We start from the raw sequence: 14,955 nt of genomic DNA on the forward strand, positions 1-14,955 counted from the left end.
TGGGGTGCCTCGGGGGAATGGGCAGCCAGCGTGGCCAGCGCAGCGTAGCCGGGCAGGGAAGAAGGAGCTGGGTGTAAAGGAGGAAGGCTTCAGCATCCTGCCGCGGAAGAGATTGTGCTTGTTTTGCTGCAAAGTTGTAGCTGGTCTGAACTGGAACTGCCTGTCACATGAGCTGATTCAGCTGCTGAGCAACCTCCAGGTCCACAGCATGGGCTGGAGGAGGGTGGTGGGGCTCTGCCCCAGAGAAGGAGGGTGCAACCAGCCCTTCTCACACCTACCCTGGGCCAGGGAGTGAGCCGCTGGCTACGTGCTCCCCACCTCCAACAGAAGAAGAGCAGGCTGCATCATCTGCCTTGGTTCTGCTGGGAGGGCTCCGTCCTCAGCTGGTGTCATTTGGGGTAGCTTGGATGCAACTGAGAGGAGGTCAACAATTCTCGGTGCTAAACAGCTGGTGCTTTCTCCCAGGAGAGATTTTCAGCTTTGAACAGGCATCCCTTGTGAAGCCATCCTGTAATGTGCCTGGGCTGAGGTTTCCTTGCATTTGTGGGGAGGCTCTGAGAGCAGGGAGGAAATTTCCTTGAAGTGCCGTCCTTGGCCCATCCTGTTGGACAGTAAAGCATGCAAACACATGTCAGATCTGTCCCACAGCAGTGGTTCATGTGCTTTTTACAGTTCAACCCTGGCAGGGTGCTTTAAAAAAACCATTAGGAAAAATTGAAAGCAAAGCATCTGGACCAGGCAGCTACTGAGAGGAGCTCCCCCATCCTTCTGCCTGCAAGATCCAGGCAGAGGGCCTACGGGGCTGCATGCAGAGCAAGGATAAATTGCTAATGGCAGCAGGGCATGGAAAATGTGGGAGCTGCCCTGCAGCTCCCTGGTGTTATGGTGTATTTATTTCATAAGGGCTAAAGGGAGAGATGTCGAACTGAGGTGTGCCTGAGGCCTTGTGAACGGGCTGGCCCCCAAGAGGGGTGCATGTCCTGAGCTTGCCAGTCGCTCATGTGCTCATCTCCATGTCGTGTGTGTGCAAGGACAATGGTGCTGGCCTGCAGTGGCTGTGGGCCCCTCTGTGGACACTAGGACATTGCCCAGCAGCAACTTTTGGGTCCAGCTGGCTGCTTCTTGTCTGGAGTCAAACAGAGCAACCAGGAGATTTCTCTTCTCCATTTTCTCTGAGAGAGCCACGTGCTGAGAAGTGTTGTCCTGTGTTCCTCACGTGATGGCAGGGCAGGCAAACCATGGCAAGTGGAAGCCATGTTATTGCTAGAAAACATGACAAAGCCTCACCACGTGCCTGCATACCTTTTCCTTATCTCCTGACTGGGAAATACAGATTTACCAAAAGGTGTGGGCTTTATTCCCAGCTTTGCACCCAGTTGGCAGGATGACCTTGGGCTTGTCCCCTTATCATCCATGACTCAGTTCCCCAGCTGTAAAATGGGCAGTGAATGTGACCTTTGGGAATCTGGTAGAGAACAGCAGGGTACTTCTGGAGAGAGCTGAGCCTGAGGGTGCAGAGGGAACACTGCACTTCCCTTGGGCAGCAGTGCCCAGCATCCAGCCAGCACCAGCTCCAAGGCAGACTGGGACATCTGTCCCCAGGGACCAAATCCTGAACTGACCACAGGTAAAACTCCGTTGAAAGCCGAGCTAAGCTTCTGACTTTGACCAGTGGGGAGGGCTGGTTCCAACTTTTTTCATCTCAAATGTGTTTTGCCACGTTGCTGTCTCTAACAGCTACAGGGGGAAAGCTGTTTTGCAGGGCTTGTTCTGGAAGGTGGGGATGGAGTGGCTGTGCACCTCCTCCTTCTGTTTATGTTGTGGTTTCACTGGCTGTCCCTTGGAGGTGACCAGTTTCACAAACACATCTGGAAGGCTGCATCAGCCTTTCCTGGTGGGAAGATGGTGCCTCAGCAAAACTGGCTGTACTCCCTTGAAAATCTGGCCTGTCTCCATTGCAGCACTCCTTGATGAGGAGTCACTGTGAGGGCACTTAGAGCTGGCACAACCATTTTGTATCCCTCCTATTCCCCTGTTCCCCTTCCCACAGAGACCTGTTAGTGTTGCCAGGCCTTTTCTCAGTGTCAGCAATGTAATCCAGTTTGGTTTAAACGTTTGTTGGTTTGGTTTTATTTTTTTTAAAACCTCAATCATATTTCTAGAAAGGGTTTTAGGTGAGGTTGTTCCTGTGGTTGTGCTGGCAGACCTGAGAAGTCAGTAGCCCCTGGCAGGAGGCAGGAATGAATTACTTCTAAATATTCATGTGACTGTTGCTCCCCAGTGTGCTGGAGCAGCCCTAAAGCAGCTCCCAAGCTCAATTTTTTTGCTACTTTGCTTTTTATGCACAATGCTGTATTTTTTAAGCTGTACTGAGACCAAGATGCACACATCTACTGGACGGTGGGGAGGCAAGGTTGGAGCACTGGACGGTGGGAGGAGAGGTTGCTAGGTCAGGACACCTCTGCACCAAGCAGTGCCCCAACGTCCCTGCATGCACCCATGGGATTATAATGTGAGGGGACAGGATGATGGAGGGAGTTGGGATTTTGTTGCTCACTGAGGGCAGGAGAGTGTGTTTCCCTGTCATCTAACAGAGCAATCCCTGAGAAACCTGGCTTCAGGGTTCCTTCTTGCATCCAAGCTGCTGAACTTTGGGGGCTCACTTGGCAAAACCAGCAGTACCTTTCTCTGCATACTCACCAGGCAGCCCTCTTCTTCGAAGGCTACCTGATAGTGAAGTCTCTTGGTTAGAGGGCAAGGAGAGCCCAGGAATCAAACCCCCGAACATGCCCTTTGCACTGCAGTGCTGCTTTCCCCAAGTGCTGCTTCAGCCTCCTGCAAACAAGCTGCCCAGTTAATGTTTGATTTGCCCAGTGGTGTGCAGCAGCAGGAGCAACCCCAGCAGACAATGCTGACTTCACTGGGGGACAGGACACCGAGCCCTGGGGTCCTTGATAAGTTCCCTGTTGGCAGACACTGCCCAAGGAGTTGGTACCCTTCTCTTCACCTCAGGATATGGGGTAGAAATCCAGTGTCTTGAGGAAAATGCAGACAGGGAACTGGGGTGCACCTCTTTGACCCATGGAGCTGGTGGCTCCTCTGTGCATTGCTGCCTGGAGCAGGATTTGTGCATGAGGATTTGTCCCTCACCAGCCAGCTGCAAGGCACCTGGAGGTCTGTTGGCTGCTGGGCTGCCCAGCAGCCCTATTGCACAGCTCAGCCCCCCAACCCTGCCCCATGTCTGCCCCAAGGCCGGTGACCAAACCTGGGGCTGTGCAGAACTGGCAGTGGCTGGTGGCCATGGAGCTGCCTCTTAGCTGCTCTCGCAGATGTTTACTGGGGAGCAGTGCACAAGTAACTGAGTCTGGCTTGCCACCAGCGTAACTCGAAAGGCTCTTGAGGTCACAGACTGTTCTGGGCCAAGCCAGCCAAGAGCATGGTGACTGCCAGAAGAGTGCAAGGTAGGCAATCCAGCCAGCCAGCTATTGTGCATGCAGCATGAGAGTCATACACATCTCCTGTTTCTGGGTGCCCAGCACCGGGGCTGGAATCTGTGGGTCCTGGTCCTCCTAATTATCCAGGCATTTTTCCATCCCCATGGCTGTCCAGTGCCATCAGCAGAAGCCCATGCCATCCCTGTGTGGCTCTGGGGCAGAAAGAGTTGCTGGAGAACCCTTCTGAGTCCAGAGGTGCCATCAAGTGAGTGGTGGCCATCCCCAGGCACAGCAGTGAGTCTCTGGTGACAAGGCTTGTTCTCTGGGAGTCACCAGGGTGACACTGGTGCTGCGTCAGCATCAAGGGCTGGGCGTTTTCTCCATCTCTCAGCAAAAAGCAAAGGTCGGGGCCAGGAGGCTCAGCTGAGAAGGATGGTGGGGATGGGAACTCCCAGCCCTTGGAGCAGACTGTGCTGTGTCCTGGGTCATTGGGCTCTGCTGAGCCTAGAGGTTTGAATCCAGGAATTGCATGGTCTAACACTTTCCCAAAGCATAACCAAGATAAGTGTGTTCTGTGCTGACTCCAACCACCTCATGGGCACTTTGGCCTTGGGTAGGGCTGGAGAAGGTCCTTGTCCTCCTTGCACCTGCTGGCTCGGCAGAGCTGGGATGGCTGGCAGAGAGCTGAGGGACAGCTCTAGGCACACACACTGCTGGATCTGTTCCTCTGTCCTGCAAATGCTATGATAGCAGCATGCCCTGCTGGGACTGGCAAACCAGGCTGGGGGGCTGCAAGTTACTCTTCCTTCCACCCTATGAGTCCTTGGCCTGGGTGCTGTTCTGGGCTGCAATTCAGCCTTCTCCTCCATGTTGAAGCCATTGGCAGCTAGAGCCCATGTGGTCACCTATTTCCTCTGAGGAGGAGATTCATTGGCACTTCTGGAAGTAGTTTGCTTTAAAATAAATTACTGTGTTGTGAGCACAAAGCTCCCTGAGCCTTTCCCACCCTAGCCCAGCCCTACCAATGCCCTTTCATGGAGGCTGTGACAGTGACTGTGCCTCAGTTCTTGTCCATCCCTCTCTACCAGCACCTCTCCCGCTGTCCTGGTTAGTCCTGATTCTGCTGCCCCTTCCTTTGACTCCCTGTCTGCTTTCTGCCGTTTGACAGAGCTGGATCACTGACAGCCCAACAGCACTCCAGCACATCCTTACCAAAGATAATTTTGTTGTGGTTTAGTGCCATGGCTGCAGCCCAGGAGCCAAATGCTCTTCACCCCAGTTGCACCCACATGAGCCTTCCCACATCCCAACTAGATCTGCCTTCCCCCTTGGCAGCGTGGGGCTGCAGCTTCTCCTCTGCTCCAGGTCGGGTGTCTGTGGTAGGTGAGGGTGAGCTGGGGCAGTGGGATCAGGCTGATATTCCTCATCTTCTGGCATGGAACCTCTGGCCCAAGCACTTGGTTGGCAAGTCAGCCTGTGGCAGGGAGAGGAGTTGGCTCTGGCTCCTGGGCATGGCAGGCCACATCGCTGAGCAGGACTGAAGCTGGTGAGGACCTTGCTGGGTGTCCCTGCAGGTTTGCTGGCTGTGGCTGCCAGCCCAGGTGCTGCTAGGAGGGAGGGAGCAGGCTGCAAACCAGGCAGCAAAGCCAGCAGTCTGGTGTGGAGTGGAACAGCCAGGAGGGTTTGCTTTGCATCACAGGCTAGTGTGGGAATTTGAGCATGGTGACAGGGTGGGCAGGAACTGCATATCAAAGCTGGCCGGGGTTTTGCTGGGCCAGCACTGGTTTGAGAGAGGCTTCAGGGGAATTCACTGCACTTAGGGCCGAATAGGCATGTCTGTGAGCTGTGCATTGACATTTCCCAGTGTGCCTGAGGGATTTAACAGGACTACATCAGGCTTTCTCAGGCTAGGAGGGAGAAGCTCACTAGGCAGTGTCCCTGCTGCATGGCAGGTGGGTTTGGAGGTCCATCTGCCTTGGTGCCAGCATGTACTGGAAACGAAGAACAGAGATTTCCTTGTGACTGAAAGCCCCTGCTTGGCTTCCCAGTGCAAACCAGCACGAAAGGCCCTGTAGCTGGGAGTTGGGAAGGGGAACAGGATATTTCTGGCTGGCTTAGGAGCACACTGCCTTCAGTGCCTGCATGTGTAAATGGCTCTGCACCGTATCAGTTGTCCATTGATGTAAGTGAGGAAAGGTTGAACTTGAAAACTGGGCAAGAGCAAAGCCTGGCTCCAGTTCTCAGGGGTGAGTCCCAAACCACTCTGTTTAGTTGGTGAATCTGTCCTGGGCTTTATGCTCTTCCACAAGCTACCTGTGGGCCAAGTGTTGCTGCAGTACACAAGGAGTGTTTGTGACTCGTTGCTTCAGAAGATGATCAGCTATGGACTTTTGTCTTCTGCTACCTGTAGCTTTTCCAAAGTTTTCTTACCTCCTGTATTTCCCAGGCTGGAAAACTGCAGATCAAGCCCACATCCACATCTTCAAGGGTGAAGCTCTTTTGCTGTTTCTTTTCTTGCTCCTACTCTCCTCTCCTCCAGCCATTCATCTCTCCTCCCCTGTGGCCCACCTGTGTTGCAGGTGCCCTAACATGGTTGAGTAACTCAGCCCCCCAGCAGGGAATCAGCATTCCCAGCCCCTGTTCAGGTGGAGCCCCTAAACCATGGTCTTTGTTTTGCCCCAACAGGCCATGACTCAGTCCCCAAACGCCGTGACCGAGGATATTTATACCAATGGCTCAGCGACTCTGGGCAGTCCCTCGCGCAACAGCCGCGAGGTGCGGAAGATACGCCTTGTCCAGTTCGAGAAGGTCACAGAGGAGCCCATGGTGAGACCTGGCAAGGTCCCAAAGCTTGATGGCACCCAGGGGGGTGGAGGGCCAGGTTGAGTTGTGCCAACGGGCTGGCCTTGGGGGAAGCAGATCACTGGAGACCTCGGCCATGGGAAAAAGGTGCTGGACCCTGCCTTCTGCCTGGGGACCTGAAGTGAGCCCCATCCAGGGGTGGTGATGCTTGTGCCAAGAGGAACTGCAGCAGAGGCTGAGCTGGCCAAGCAGGGTCTTTCCCCCAGCCACTGTGCAGCCCACCATGGACATGGGCCTGGAGAGGACTTTGCTGAGGGCACGGGAGCTCTCCCCTGCAGCAAGCAGTCATGGATTTTCCTGTCTTCCAGGGAATCACGCTGAAGCAAAACGACAAGCAGAGCTGCATGGTGGCCAGGATCTTCCATGGGGGCATGATTCACAGACAAGGTAACAAGGCCTTCCTAGAAGCAGTGCATGGGGTGCACGTCTGCAGTTGGTTTCTTTCCATGCAGCAGTAAGGCAGCTCCTCAGCACTGCTGGCTTTCCCCTGTGACATGGATGTCTGTGCTTGTTCCTTCACTAGGGATGTATCAAGAACTCAGGACTCGCTGGTCTCTGCATGGTTGTCATGTTAATACACTGGAGGCTTTAGTGGTAAATAAAGGGTTGGGGGAAGGGCTCTCCCAAAAAGGAACTGAGACTGTCTGTCTCGTGATGGGGTCACTGTAAGAAGAGATGGATCATACCCCAGAGATTGTGAGGGAAGCTCTTCCCATTCCTAAAGTGCACAGGTGGGACAAGCATGCTGTAGATTGGCTCTTCAGACCAAAAGAAGGTGCCAAAAGAAATAAATAGGTGCTATTTTCTGGTTTAGGGTCTTGCCAAGGAGGCATGGAAATGAGATGTTTTCTGCTTAGAAGAGGCCCCTTTTCCAGCCGTAGGTCCAAGTGGGAAGTCTGTGCTTACTGCTGCCAAATAAGACAGGAGCCATTCCAATAACACTACTGGAGCCTGATTTATAGCAGCATATCTGAGGCTGTAATCTGCCTGGGTATATAAACTGAAAACACACGAAGTCAGGAATGCTTGTGTTAAGGGCCCTGTAAAGAGGTTGTCATTGGCTTCAGGTGAGGTACTTGGGGTTGGGTTTGAATAACTCTGAAGCAAGTGCTTTGACCAGTCTAAAGCACTGAAGGACAGGCAGTGCAAAGCAACCTGATGACCTTCAGACTGGCTAAGTGTGTGTATTGGGTGGAGGGGGAGGAATTAATTCCCCTTGTGCTTTAGTTCCATGTGCTTAGATGACACGTGTGGCTCCAGAAGCACTGCCCAGGCAACCACTGCAGTGTCTTGGCCACAGCTTGCCTGGGGTGGGTTGGGAAGCTGGTGGAGCTGTGTAGTTTGAGTTTGGTGAGTAGCTCTTGTCCCTTTTCTGCATTTTTATGTTTCTCACATTGCTGGCAGGCTCCCTTCACGTGGGTGATGAAATCATAGAAATCAATGGGCAGAGTGCAAGCAACCACTCAGTTGACCAGCTGCAGAAGATGCTGGTAGGTATTTGTGTTTGACAGGGCTGTTCCCTGGGAAGGACCCCTTTGGCCTGCAGACATGCATGCTGGCTGAGCATTCACCCCCTCCTAGGTACCAGAGCCAGCACACAGCTGCCTGCAGCAGTACAATGTGGCAGAAACCAGGCCCGCCGTGCTGGCGTGCTGTGAGACCCCCAGATGCTGGGTTTGCACATAACCGTAGTGGTGGCTGTGCTTGCTACTTATTTCTGGCCTCCTGAGAGCAGCAGGGAAGGCTCTTGGCTAGGTCCCTGACATGTGCTGAAGTGTGTGGGGCTTAGAAACCACCTCTGTTTGCCAAGGCTGGTGTGCAATTCCAGCCCAGGGGCTGGCTGCTCTTGCAGACTTGACCCACACATTCAGGTCATCTTGGTGCCATTTTCTTGCTGCTGAGGTCATTGTAATCCTGCCAGGCCCTTGCTAGAGACAGCTTTGGACAGTACCTCAGACCTGCCTTGGGTTCACCCACTGAGGCCATCCTGATCCATGCCCAACATATGGGACCTGGCTGGAGGGAGGTGGTAGTGGTGCTGAGATCACCCACCAGCAACCTAAGCAGGAGTCCTAGCCCTGCTGCAATGCCACAGTCATCTCCTGTCTGATGGCAAGATGTCCCTGTTCCAGACAGCAGGACCAAGGAGGAGCTTGTCTTTGTCTGCCTCTTGACAAGGGCAGTTGGGCCAGGAAGCCCCTTCCAAGCCTCCACACGTGGTTGTCCCCATGGGACCATGTAGGTCTTGCGATGCATGTAGGGGAACAGTGCATCTGGTCTGTGGCAGGCAAGAGTGCTGTGCTTCTAATGTCATCAGGAGGGCCAGAGCAAGAGGCCAGCACAGAGGGAACAGATGGAGAGGACCTGGCAGAACCAGCCTCTCCTCCCAGGCTTCTCACTGAGGCAGCCAGGCCAGAGATTGTACAGATCATCATGTTTGTTCTAGTGATGTTTAGCAGTGCCCACAGCCAGACACTTGTGGTGGTGCTGGTGTTCCCTCATGGGAACAGGACAAGTATGGCAAAGCTGTGCTGCCACAGCCCAGCCCCAGCAGAGCTGTTTGTGACCAGGCTGTGGTGTCCTCCAACATCACAGCATGGCAGGGAGCACCCAGGAGCCTTGCTTTTGCAGGTCCTGGCACTCAGCACCTCCCTGCAAAGGTTGCTGCTGTTGAGCTGTCTCCAGACACCACCTCCTCCAACTCTTATTTCTCCCCTTCCTTTGTTCACTAGAAAGAAACCAAGGGGATGGTCTCAATAAAAGTAATTCCCAACCAGCAAAGCCGCCTCCCTGCTCTCCAGGTAAGTGCAACCTCTAGACCTATAGGCAGTGCTGGGACATGGCTGTGGGGCAGGGTGGGACCAGAGCAAACCATACAGGACCAGCACTGGGGAGAGAGCTGTGCTGAGCCAGAGGTGTTAGGACAAGGTGGTGGCTGCCTTGCCACCTTGTCTGAGCTGCTAGAGGCTGAAGGGACCTGTCTTGTGCTTACATCACTGCAAACAACCAGATTTTGGCCCTGTATGGCTGTATTTACCTTATGTGTAGGTAGGAACGTGGGCCTGGGGTGCCTGAGCCACAGTGGTACATATGTGCAGTGTTTGGGGATGGGAAAGCAGCAGCATGTGCACACCAGGGAGCATGCCAGTCTCCTGCTACCTTCAGAGCTGTGACCGTTAGAGCCGTGTTCCCATGGCAGGGCCGCAGCAGCCCCTCCAGGTGCAGCCCAGGCTCTCTGCTTCCTGCTGTCACCAGTGCCTGGTGCATCAGCTGCAGTAAGGGTGACGTCGGTCCGGATGCTACCAGCATGTTTGTGCACAGCGAGTGGGAGGAAGGAAGCAGTGGGGGAGAGGAAAGCAGCTCCTTGCACTGGCTGCCACTGCCAGGGTGGGGGGCTGTGCTGTGGCAGAGGGGACACCTGCCTGGCTTTGCCTTTGAAGTCCTGCTGTGGCTGACATAGAACAGTGGGGAGGGCTGGGCCCTCTCCCATGGCTGTGGTAGTGAGGACGCTGTCCTGTCTATGGGTGCAGGAGTCAACCCCAGCACAGCCTCCCTGTCACGGACAGGCAGAAGTGGGAGGGGAGCTCAGAGGCAGAGGGGTGGGGATGAGGTGGTACTGGGATGAGCTGAGGGAGCCCATGTCACCTTCCTTCCTTACCTAGAGATGCTGAAGTTTCTGAACATGATGGCAAATGAAAACAGTTTCTTGCTCAGCCCATGCTGTCTTCATTGCAGCTCAACCAGCCTTATACATGTGTGTTTATTAAACACTGGCCCATGTCTGTTCTTTCCTGCTGTCTATCTGCCCTCCCTGGCCTGACCCAGCCAGCTCCAGTTGGCCACACCAGCTCAGTGCCAGGGAAAAAAGCTACCTCTGAAAAAAAGAACACAGTTGCAGGCTCACCTGAGGCTGGCTGTGGGCTCAGGGAAAGACACAGGGACAAACTCCTTCCCAGCAACAGTTGTACTCCCTCCTGCTGTGCCCAGGGCCATGGTGCTGTCTGCTCCCTAGAACCACAGCTGGCCATGTCTCTGCTTATTGCAGTACACTGCCAAGAATGGACTTTGTTTCCACTCCTGGATCCCCATGATCACCTTTATTTCAGGGCCTGGCAGGCAGGATGCTGGAGATCCTGTCATCACAATGCTCCTTGCTCTGGCTTGCCCCACAACCAGCAGCTTTGAGGTTGAGTGTCTCTTGGGGTAAATCTGCTTGGGAGGATCCTAATGAGGAAGCACAGAGCACTCAAGGCTGTGGAGATCACCTGCAATGTGTTTCCTGCAGCCTTTTCAGGGCTGGAGCCTGCTCAGTCCCTAGGCATCTGGCTTGAGAGAGGGCTGGGAGCAGGCAGGCAAAGAGCTTGCATTTGTAGCTGGCTCTTTGCAGCCAGGTGATGTGTGGAGCTGTCTGATGCTAACTCCTAGCTGGTGTAAGGGAGGGTCTTTCCAAAAGTGGTCTGGTTATGTCTGTCTTGGGGTAGTAGTGCTGCAGGAGCAGTGAGTTCCAGAAAGGTGCCTGGGCAGTGTGTGCTGTGTATCCCTTCTGTGTTAGTGTCGACAACCAACCTCCTGGTGCCAGAGAGTGCTTTCAAAGTAAGCATCAGTCCTCATCCTGAAAGGAGATTCCACTCTTGTTTTCCATTGTGAGAGATCTCATGTCACAGCTTGATCCATGTGCTCATTTCTGGCAGTGAAAGGGAACCATGTTTGTGTCCTGATGGCTCTGTGCCTCCAGCAGCACTGCTGGAGGAGGACATACTGTGAGAAATTGTTTTAATGTGGAACAAGGACAGCATGGTCTACTCTGCTCAGGGAGGATGTCTTTCCAGACCTTGCCTATCACATCTGAAGACAGGACAGGCATCACCCTGTGTGAAGCCCTTTGCTCCCTGCTACATGCTGTGCTTCTGGGATAAATAACTGGGTGGGGTTGTGCTCAGGAGAAGCCTGCATTAGCATGAGCTCTGATAGTGCTGCTTCCCCTGCAGAAGGATCTCCCGCCAGTGGCACAATGCCTGGGCAACCCCAGCATGCTGCTGGCTTGGGACCCTGCATCTTCCTGAGTGATCACAGAAGTCTCAAACAACAGGGAGAACCCATGAGTTGTGGGAGAGCTTGCAAGACTGCACACTAGAGCAGCTGGGGATTGAGACATGGCCTTTCCCAGGGTCCCCAGGATTTCAGATTGCAGAGTACACCACTGTGATGTCTCCTGTGCTCATCCCATTGCAGGCCCCAGTTGTGCAGTGTTGGTCTGGGTGGTTGGACTCTTCTGTGGCTGGCTCAGCTCACAACACTGTGCAAGACCCAGGGCACTGCAGGGAGGCTCCATGTTGGGTTCAAGCACCAGCTGTGGACTTGCAGGCCTACCTAGAGGCAGCAGCCCTGTCACCAGCTCCCAGCAGGGTCAAGATGCCATCCTTCTCCCTCCCTCATCCAAGCACCAGCACATCTCAATGCAATTCCATGCCCAAAAGCTTCCCCCAAAGCTTTGTGCATCTCCTTCCTCCCCACCAAGCTTTGTGAGGCCTGGAAAGCAGCAAGGGCTGTGGTCCCTCCTGGAGCAGGGACCTTGTGCCTGGAGCAGTCTCTGCAGTCACTGCTGGGAAATGGAATGTGGGAGCAGGAGCTGGACACCACCAAACTCAGCCACCCTGTGTGGCTACGCTGACTATGGCTCTCTCTTTTGCAGATGTTCATGAGGGCACAGTTTGACTACGACCCCAAAAAAGACAACCTGATCCCCTGCAAGGAAGCAGGACTGAAGTTTCAGATTGGTGATGTGATTCAGATCATAAACAAGGATGACAGCAACTGGTGGCAGGGCCGGGTGGAGGGATCCTGCACCGAGTCGGCAGGACTCATCCCTTCTCCAGAGCTGCAGGAGTGGTAGGTCCCTGGATTTGACCAGAAGGGCTGGATCTGGGAGTAGAGGTGGGAACAGTGACCATGTGCTATCAGGAGTTTGATTGTGTTGGGTAACACCAGTGTCGCTGCTGGGACAAGGATGCAAATATCCTCTTCATCTGCCTGATCCAGAAGCCAACCTGCTCTGCTCTTCTCACCCTTGCATGTCTGGGACAATCCTGCTGCTTCCCCAGGGTTTGGGGTGACAGCTGGACCATGGTGGTGTCCTCCTGTCTTGGCAGGCGCGTGGCGAGCGTCACCCAGTCCAGTCAGAGTGAATCCCCAAGCTGTAGCCCCTTTGGGAAGAAGAAGAAGTGCAAAGATAAATACCTGGCCAAGCACAGCTCAAGTAAGTGAACAGGTCAATGGGCTCCATCCCCAGCCTTGGCCATCACTCCTGCCTCAGGGCAGAGGTGGGAGTCAACCAAATGGCCCAGCTGTGTTATCAGGGGAACCTTGGAAGGATACCTCACAGTTGTTAGCTTTTTTGAGTCCTTTCTCCAGCCTTCATACCCCTCAGGTGGCCACCGCTGTGTCCCCATGCAGCTCTGTAGTGCACAAGGCCAGGGCTGGCTCAGCACCAATCTCCTGTGCTCTCCCATGGTGACAGTCCCTGGCACTCTTGGCCCTCAGCTTGGAAGGTTGGGCTCCTGGGCCTCCAACCCCACAGGCTGCTGAGTACAGGGCAGGCGGTGGCCTCACTGCTGTTCAGCAATTAGGGAGCAGCCCAAACTGTTCTCACAGGTGTCAAACCATGTTCCTGGTGGGGTAGGGAACTGCCCCTCAATGGCCCTTGCAAATGCCTTGAGCAGGCAGAGATTGGTGCCTGAGGACATGCTGGCTCCAAGCCTGGCCTGCAGTTCCAGCCAGCAACAAACAAGGCTGTAAATCACCAAGATAAATAAAGCTCCAACAGCAAAAGCTCCCTGCAGCATCCTCCTCTCCACCCAGCTCTCACTCAGGTCCTGCTGTCCTGAGCAGAATTACTGAGCAAAAGCAGCCCTGGCTTCTTCAGCAGCTGTTCATCCAGCTCCCCAGCACCCACTCCACACCTCACATACTGCTTTCTGTTAGGGTTGCTGCCCTTCTCCCCAGGCAGCCAAACACGGATGAGCTCCCAGCCCAGTCCATTTTACTCAAGGACCTGGCTTTGTTCTGACACAAACACAGACCTGCTGCTGAGGCCAAGCCAGCTCTGACCTCTCTGTGTCTTGTTTCTCCTCCCCCCCAGTTTTTGACCAGCTGGATGTTGTTTCATATGAGGAGGTGGTGAGGCTGCCTGCCTTCAAGAGGAAGACTCTGGTGCTCATTGGTAGGTCCTGTCCCAGGCATACTCTTCAGCAGAGGGGGTTGTGTGTGGTGGGTGCCAGGGGAACCAGGACTGCACAGGGGCTGGGGCAGTGTGGTCCTTCAGAACCTGGTAAGCTCTGGGGAGCATTTATTCCACCTGCAGTGATCATCATGCAGGCTTGACCTCCTCCATGCAGCACTGTGCATGGGCAGCCCAAGTCCAGCCACACTGGCTGCTCAGCTTTCTCCATCTAGGGCTGGAGGTGAACATCCCCAGGCCAGGAAGAGCTTCTTCCAGGGCTGGAAAATGCCACAGACCAGCTCAGAGGGCACATCCTGGGAAAGGCCAGGCCAAGCTCTGCTCCTTTCCTCAGACCCAGAGCTGTGGAGGGGCCCCAGCAATTCCTAACAGGTTGCTCTGAGCTCAGCTCTAGTGTCCATTTCTTTCTCTACAGGCGCCAGTGGTGTGGGCCGTAGCCACATCAAGAATGCTTTGCTCAGCAACAACCCAGACAAGTTCATGTACCCACCCCCATGTAAGTATCCAGCCAGGGTGAAGAGCACAGCACAGGATGCATTTCCTCTCACTTTCTTGGTCCAAACAGGAAGCAGTGAAAAGGGGATTAGTACAGCCTGGTCCTGAGGTACACAGGGCCACCATACCTGCTCCACTCTGTTCTCTAGTCCTTCTGGGGGCCAACACTGACCCTCTCCTTCCCTTCCCAGACACCACACGCCCCCAGAAGAAGAATGAGGTGGACGGGAAGGACTACTACTTTGTCTCCACTGAGGAGATGACCCGGGACATCTCAGCCAATGAGTTCTTGGAGTTTGGAAGCTACCAGGGAAACATGTTTGGCACCAAGTTTGAAACAGTGCACAAGATCCACCAGCAGGACAAAGTTGCTATTTTGGATATTGAGCCCCAGGTAGGGAGCAGAGGGAGGTGGGTCCTACCACAAACTGAGCTACCTGTGTGCTGGGTGTGACTGTCCCTGCCTTCCCTGGTACACTGCCCATCTGCCCGTCCTAAAGAAAAAAGCCAGCAAGCCCTGGGGTAGCATTTTCATTCCCAAGACATAGGTGCAGTAAGAGTATTCCCCACCACAGCATACACGTGGCTGTGACAGCAAGACTGGTGAGGTGAGAGATTTGGCTTGCAGTGCCAGCATGAGCCCTGCACAGGGACCCTTTTCCCTCTCCAACACCACATGTGTGGGCGTTGCTTTGCAAAGTGGTGGTGGTGTTCAGTAGCGAGCCCAGAGCAGGGCTAGGGATGCCCTTACATCCACCTCAATGAAGCAAGGCATACTGGGACCCCTGTTCCAGCTTCACCCAACTTCCTCCATTTCACCTGGCTTGCCCCAGGTTCATCAATCTACCCAGAGAGCTCATTCCATAGTATCATAGTATGTTAAGGGGTTGGAATGAACCCTAGAGATCATCTAGTCCCAACCCTCTG

The 14,955-nt window shown here is 54.3% G+C and overlaps 1 protein-coding gene across 1 annotated transcript in view; it reads left to right on the forward strand.

Annotated features, from left to right (window-relative positions):
* The first annotated feature begins 6,122 nt into the window (after positions 1-6,122).
* The window catches only part of MPP1 (membrane protein, palmitoylated 1, 55kDa), an 11,722-nt gene continuing 2,889 nt past the window's right edge, over positions 6,123-14,955 (forward strand). Inside the window, exons 1-9 of the mRNA XM_009073845.1 lie at positions 6,123-6,260; positions 6,605-6,683; positions 7,701-7,786; positions 9,029-9,097; positions 11,989-12,185; positions 12,446-12,552; positions 13,435-13,515; positions 13,949-14,029; positions 14,220-14,422. Of these exons, the coding sequence (XP_009072093.1) occupies positions 6,123-6,260; positions 6,605-6,683; positions 7,701-7,786; positions 9,029-9,097; positions 11,989-12,185; positions 12,446-12,552; positions 13,435-13,515; positions 13,949-14,029; positions 14,220-14,422 (1,041 nt within the window). The remainder of the gene's footprint in view (positions 6,261-6,604; positions 6,684-7,700; positions 7,787-9,028; positions 9,098-11,988; positions 12,186-12,445; positions 12,553-13,434; positions 13,516-13,948; positions 14,030-14,219; positions 14,423-14,955) is intronic.

The sequence above is a fragment of the Acanthisitta chloris genome, unplaced genomic scaffold (assembly GCF_000695815.1).
Source record: "Acanthisitta chloris isolate BGI_N310 unplaced genomic scaffold, ASM69581v1 scaffold7014, whole genome shotgun sequence".
In the NCBI taxonomy this organism is placed as follows: domain Eukaryota; kingdom Metazoa; phylum Chordata; class Aves; order Passeriformes; family Acanthisittidae; genus Acanthisitta; species Acanthisitta chloris.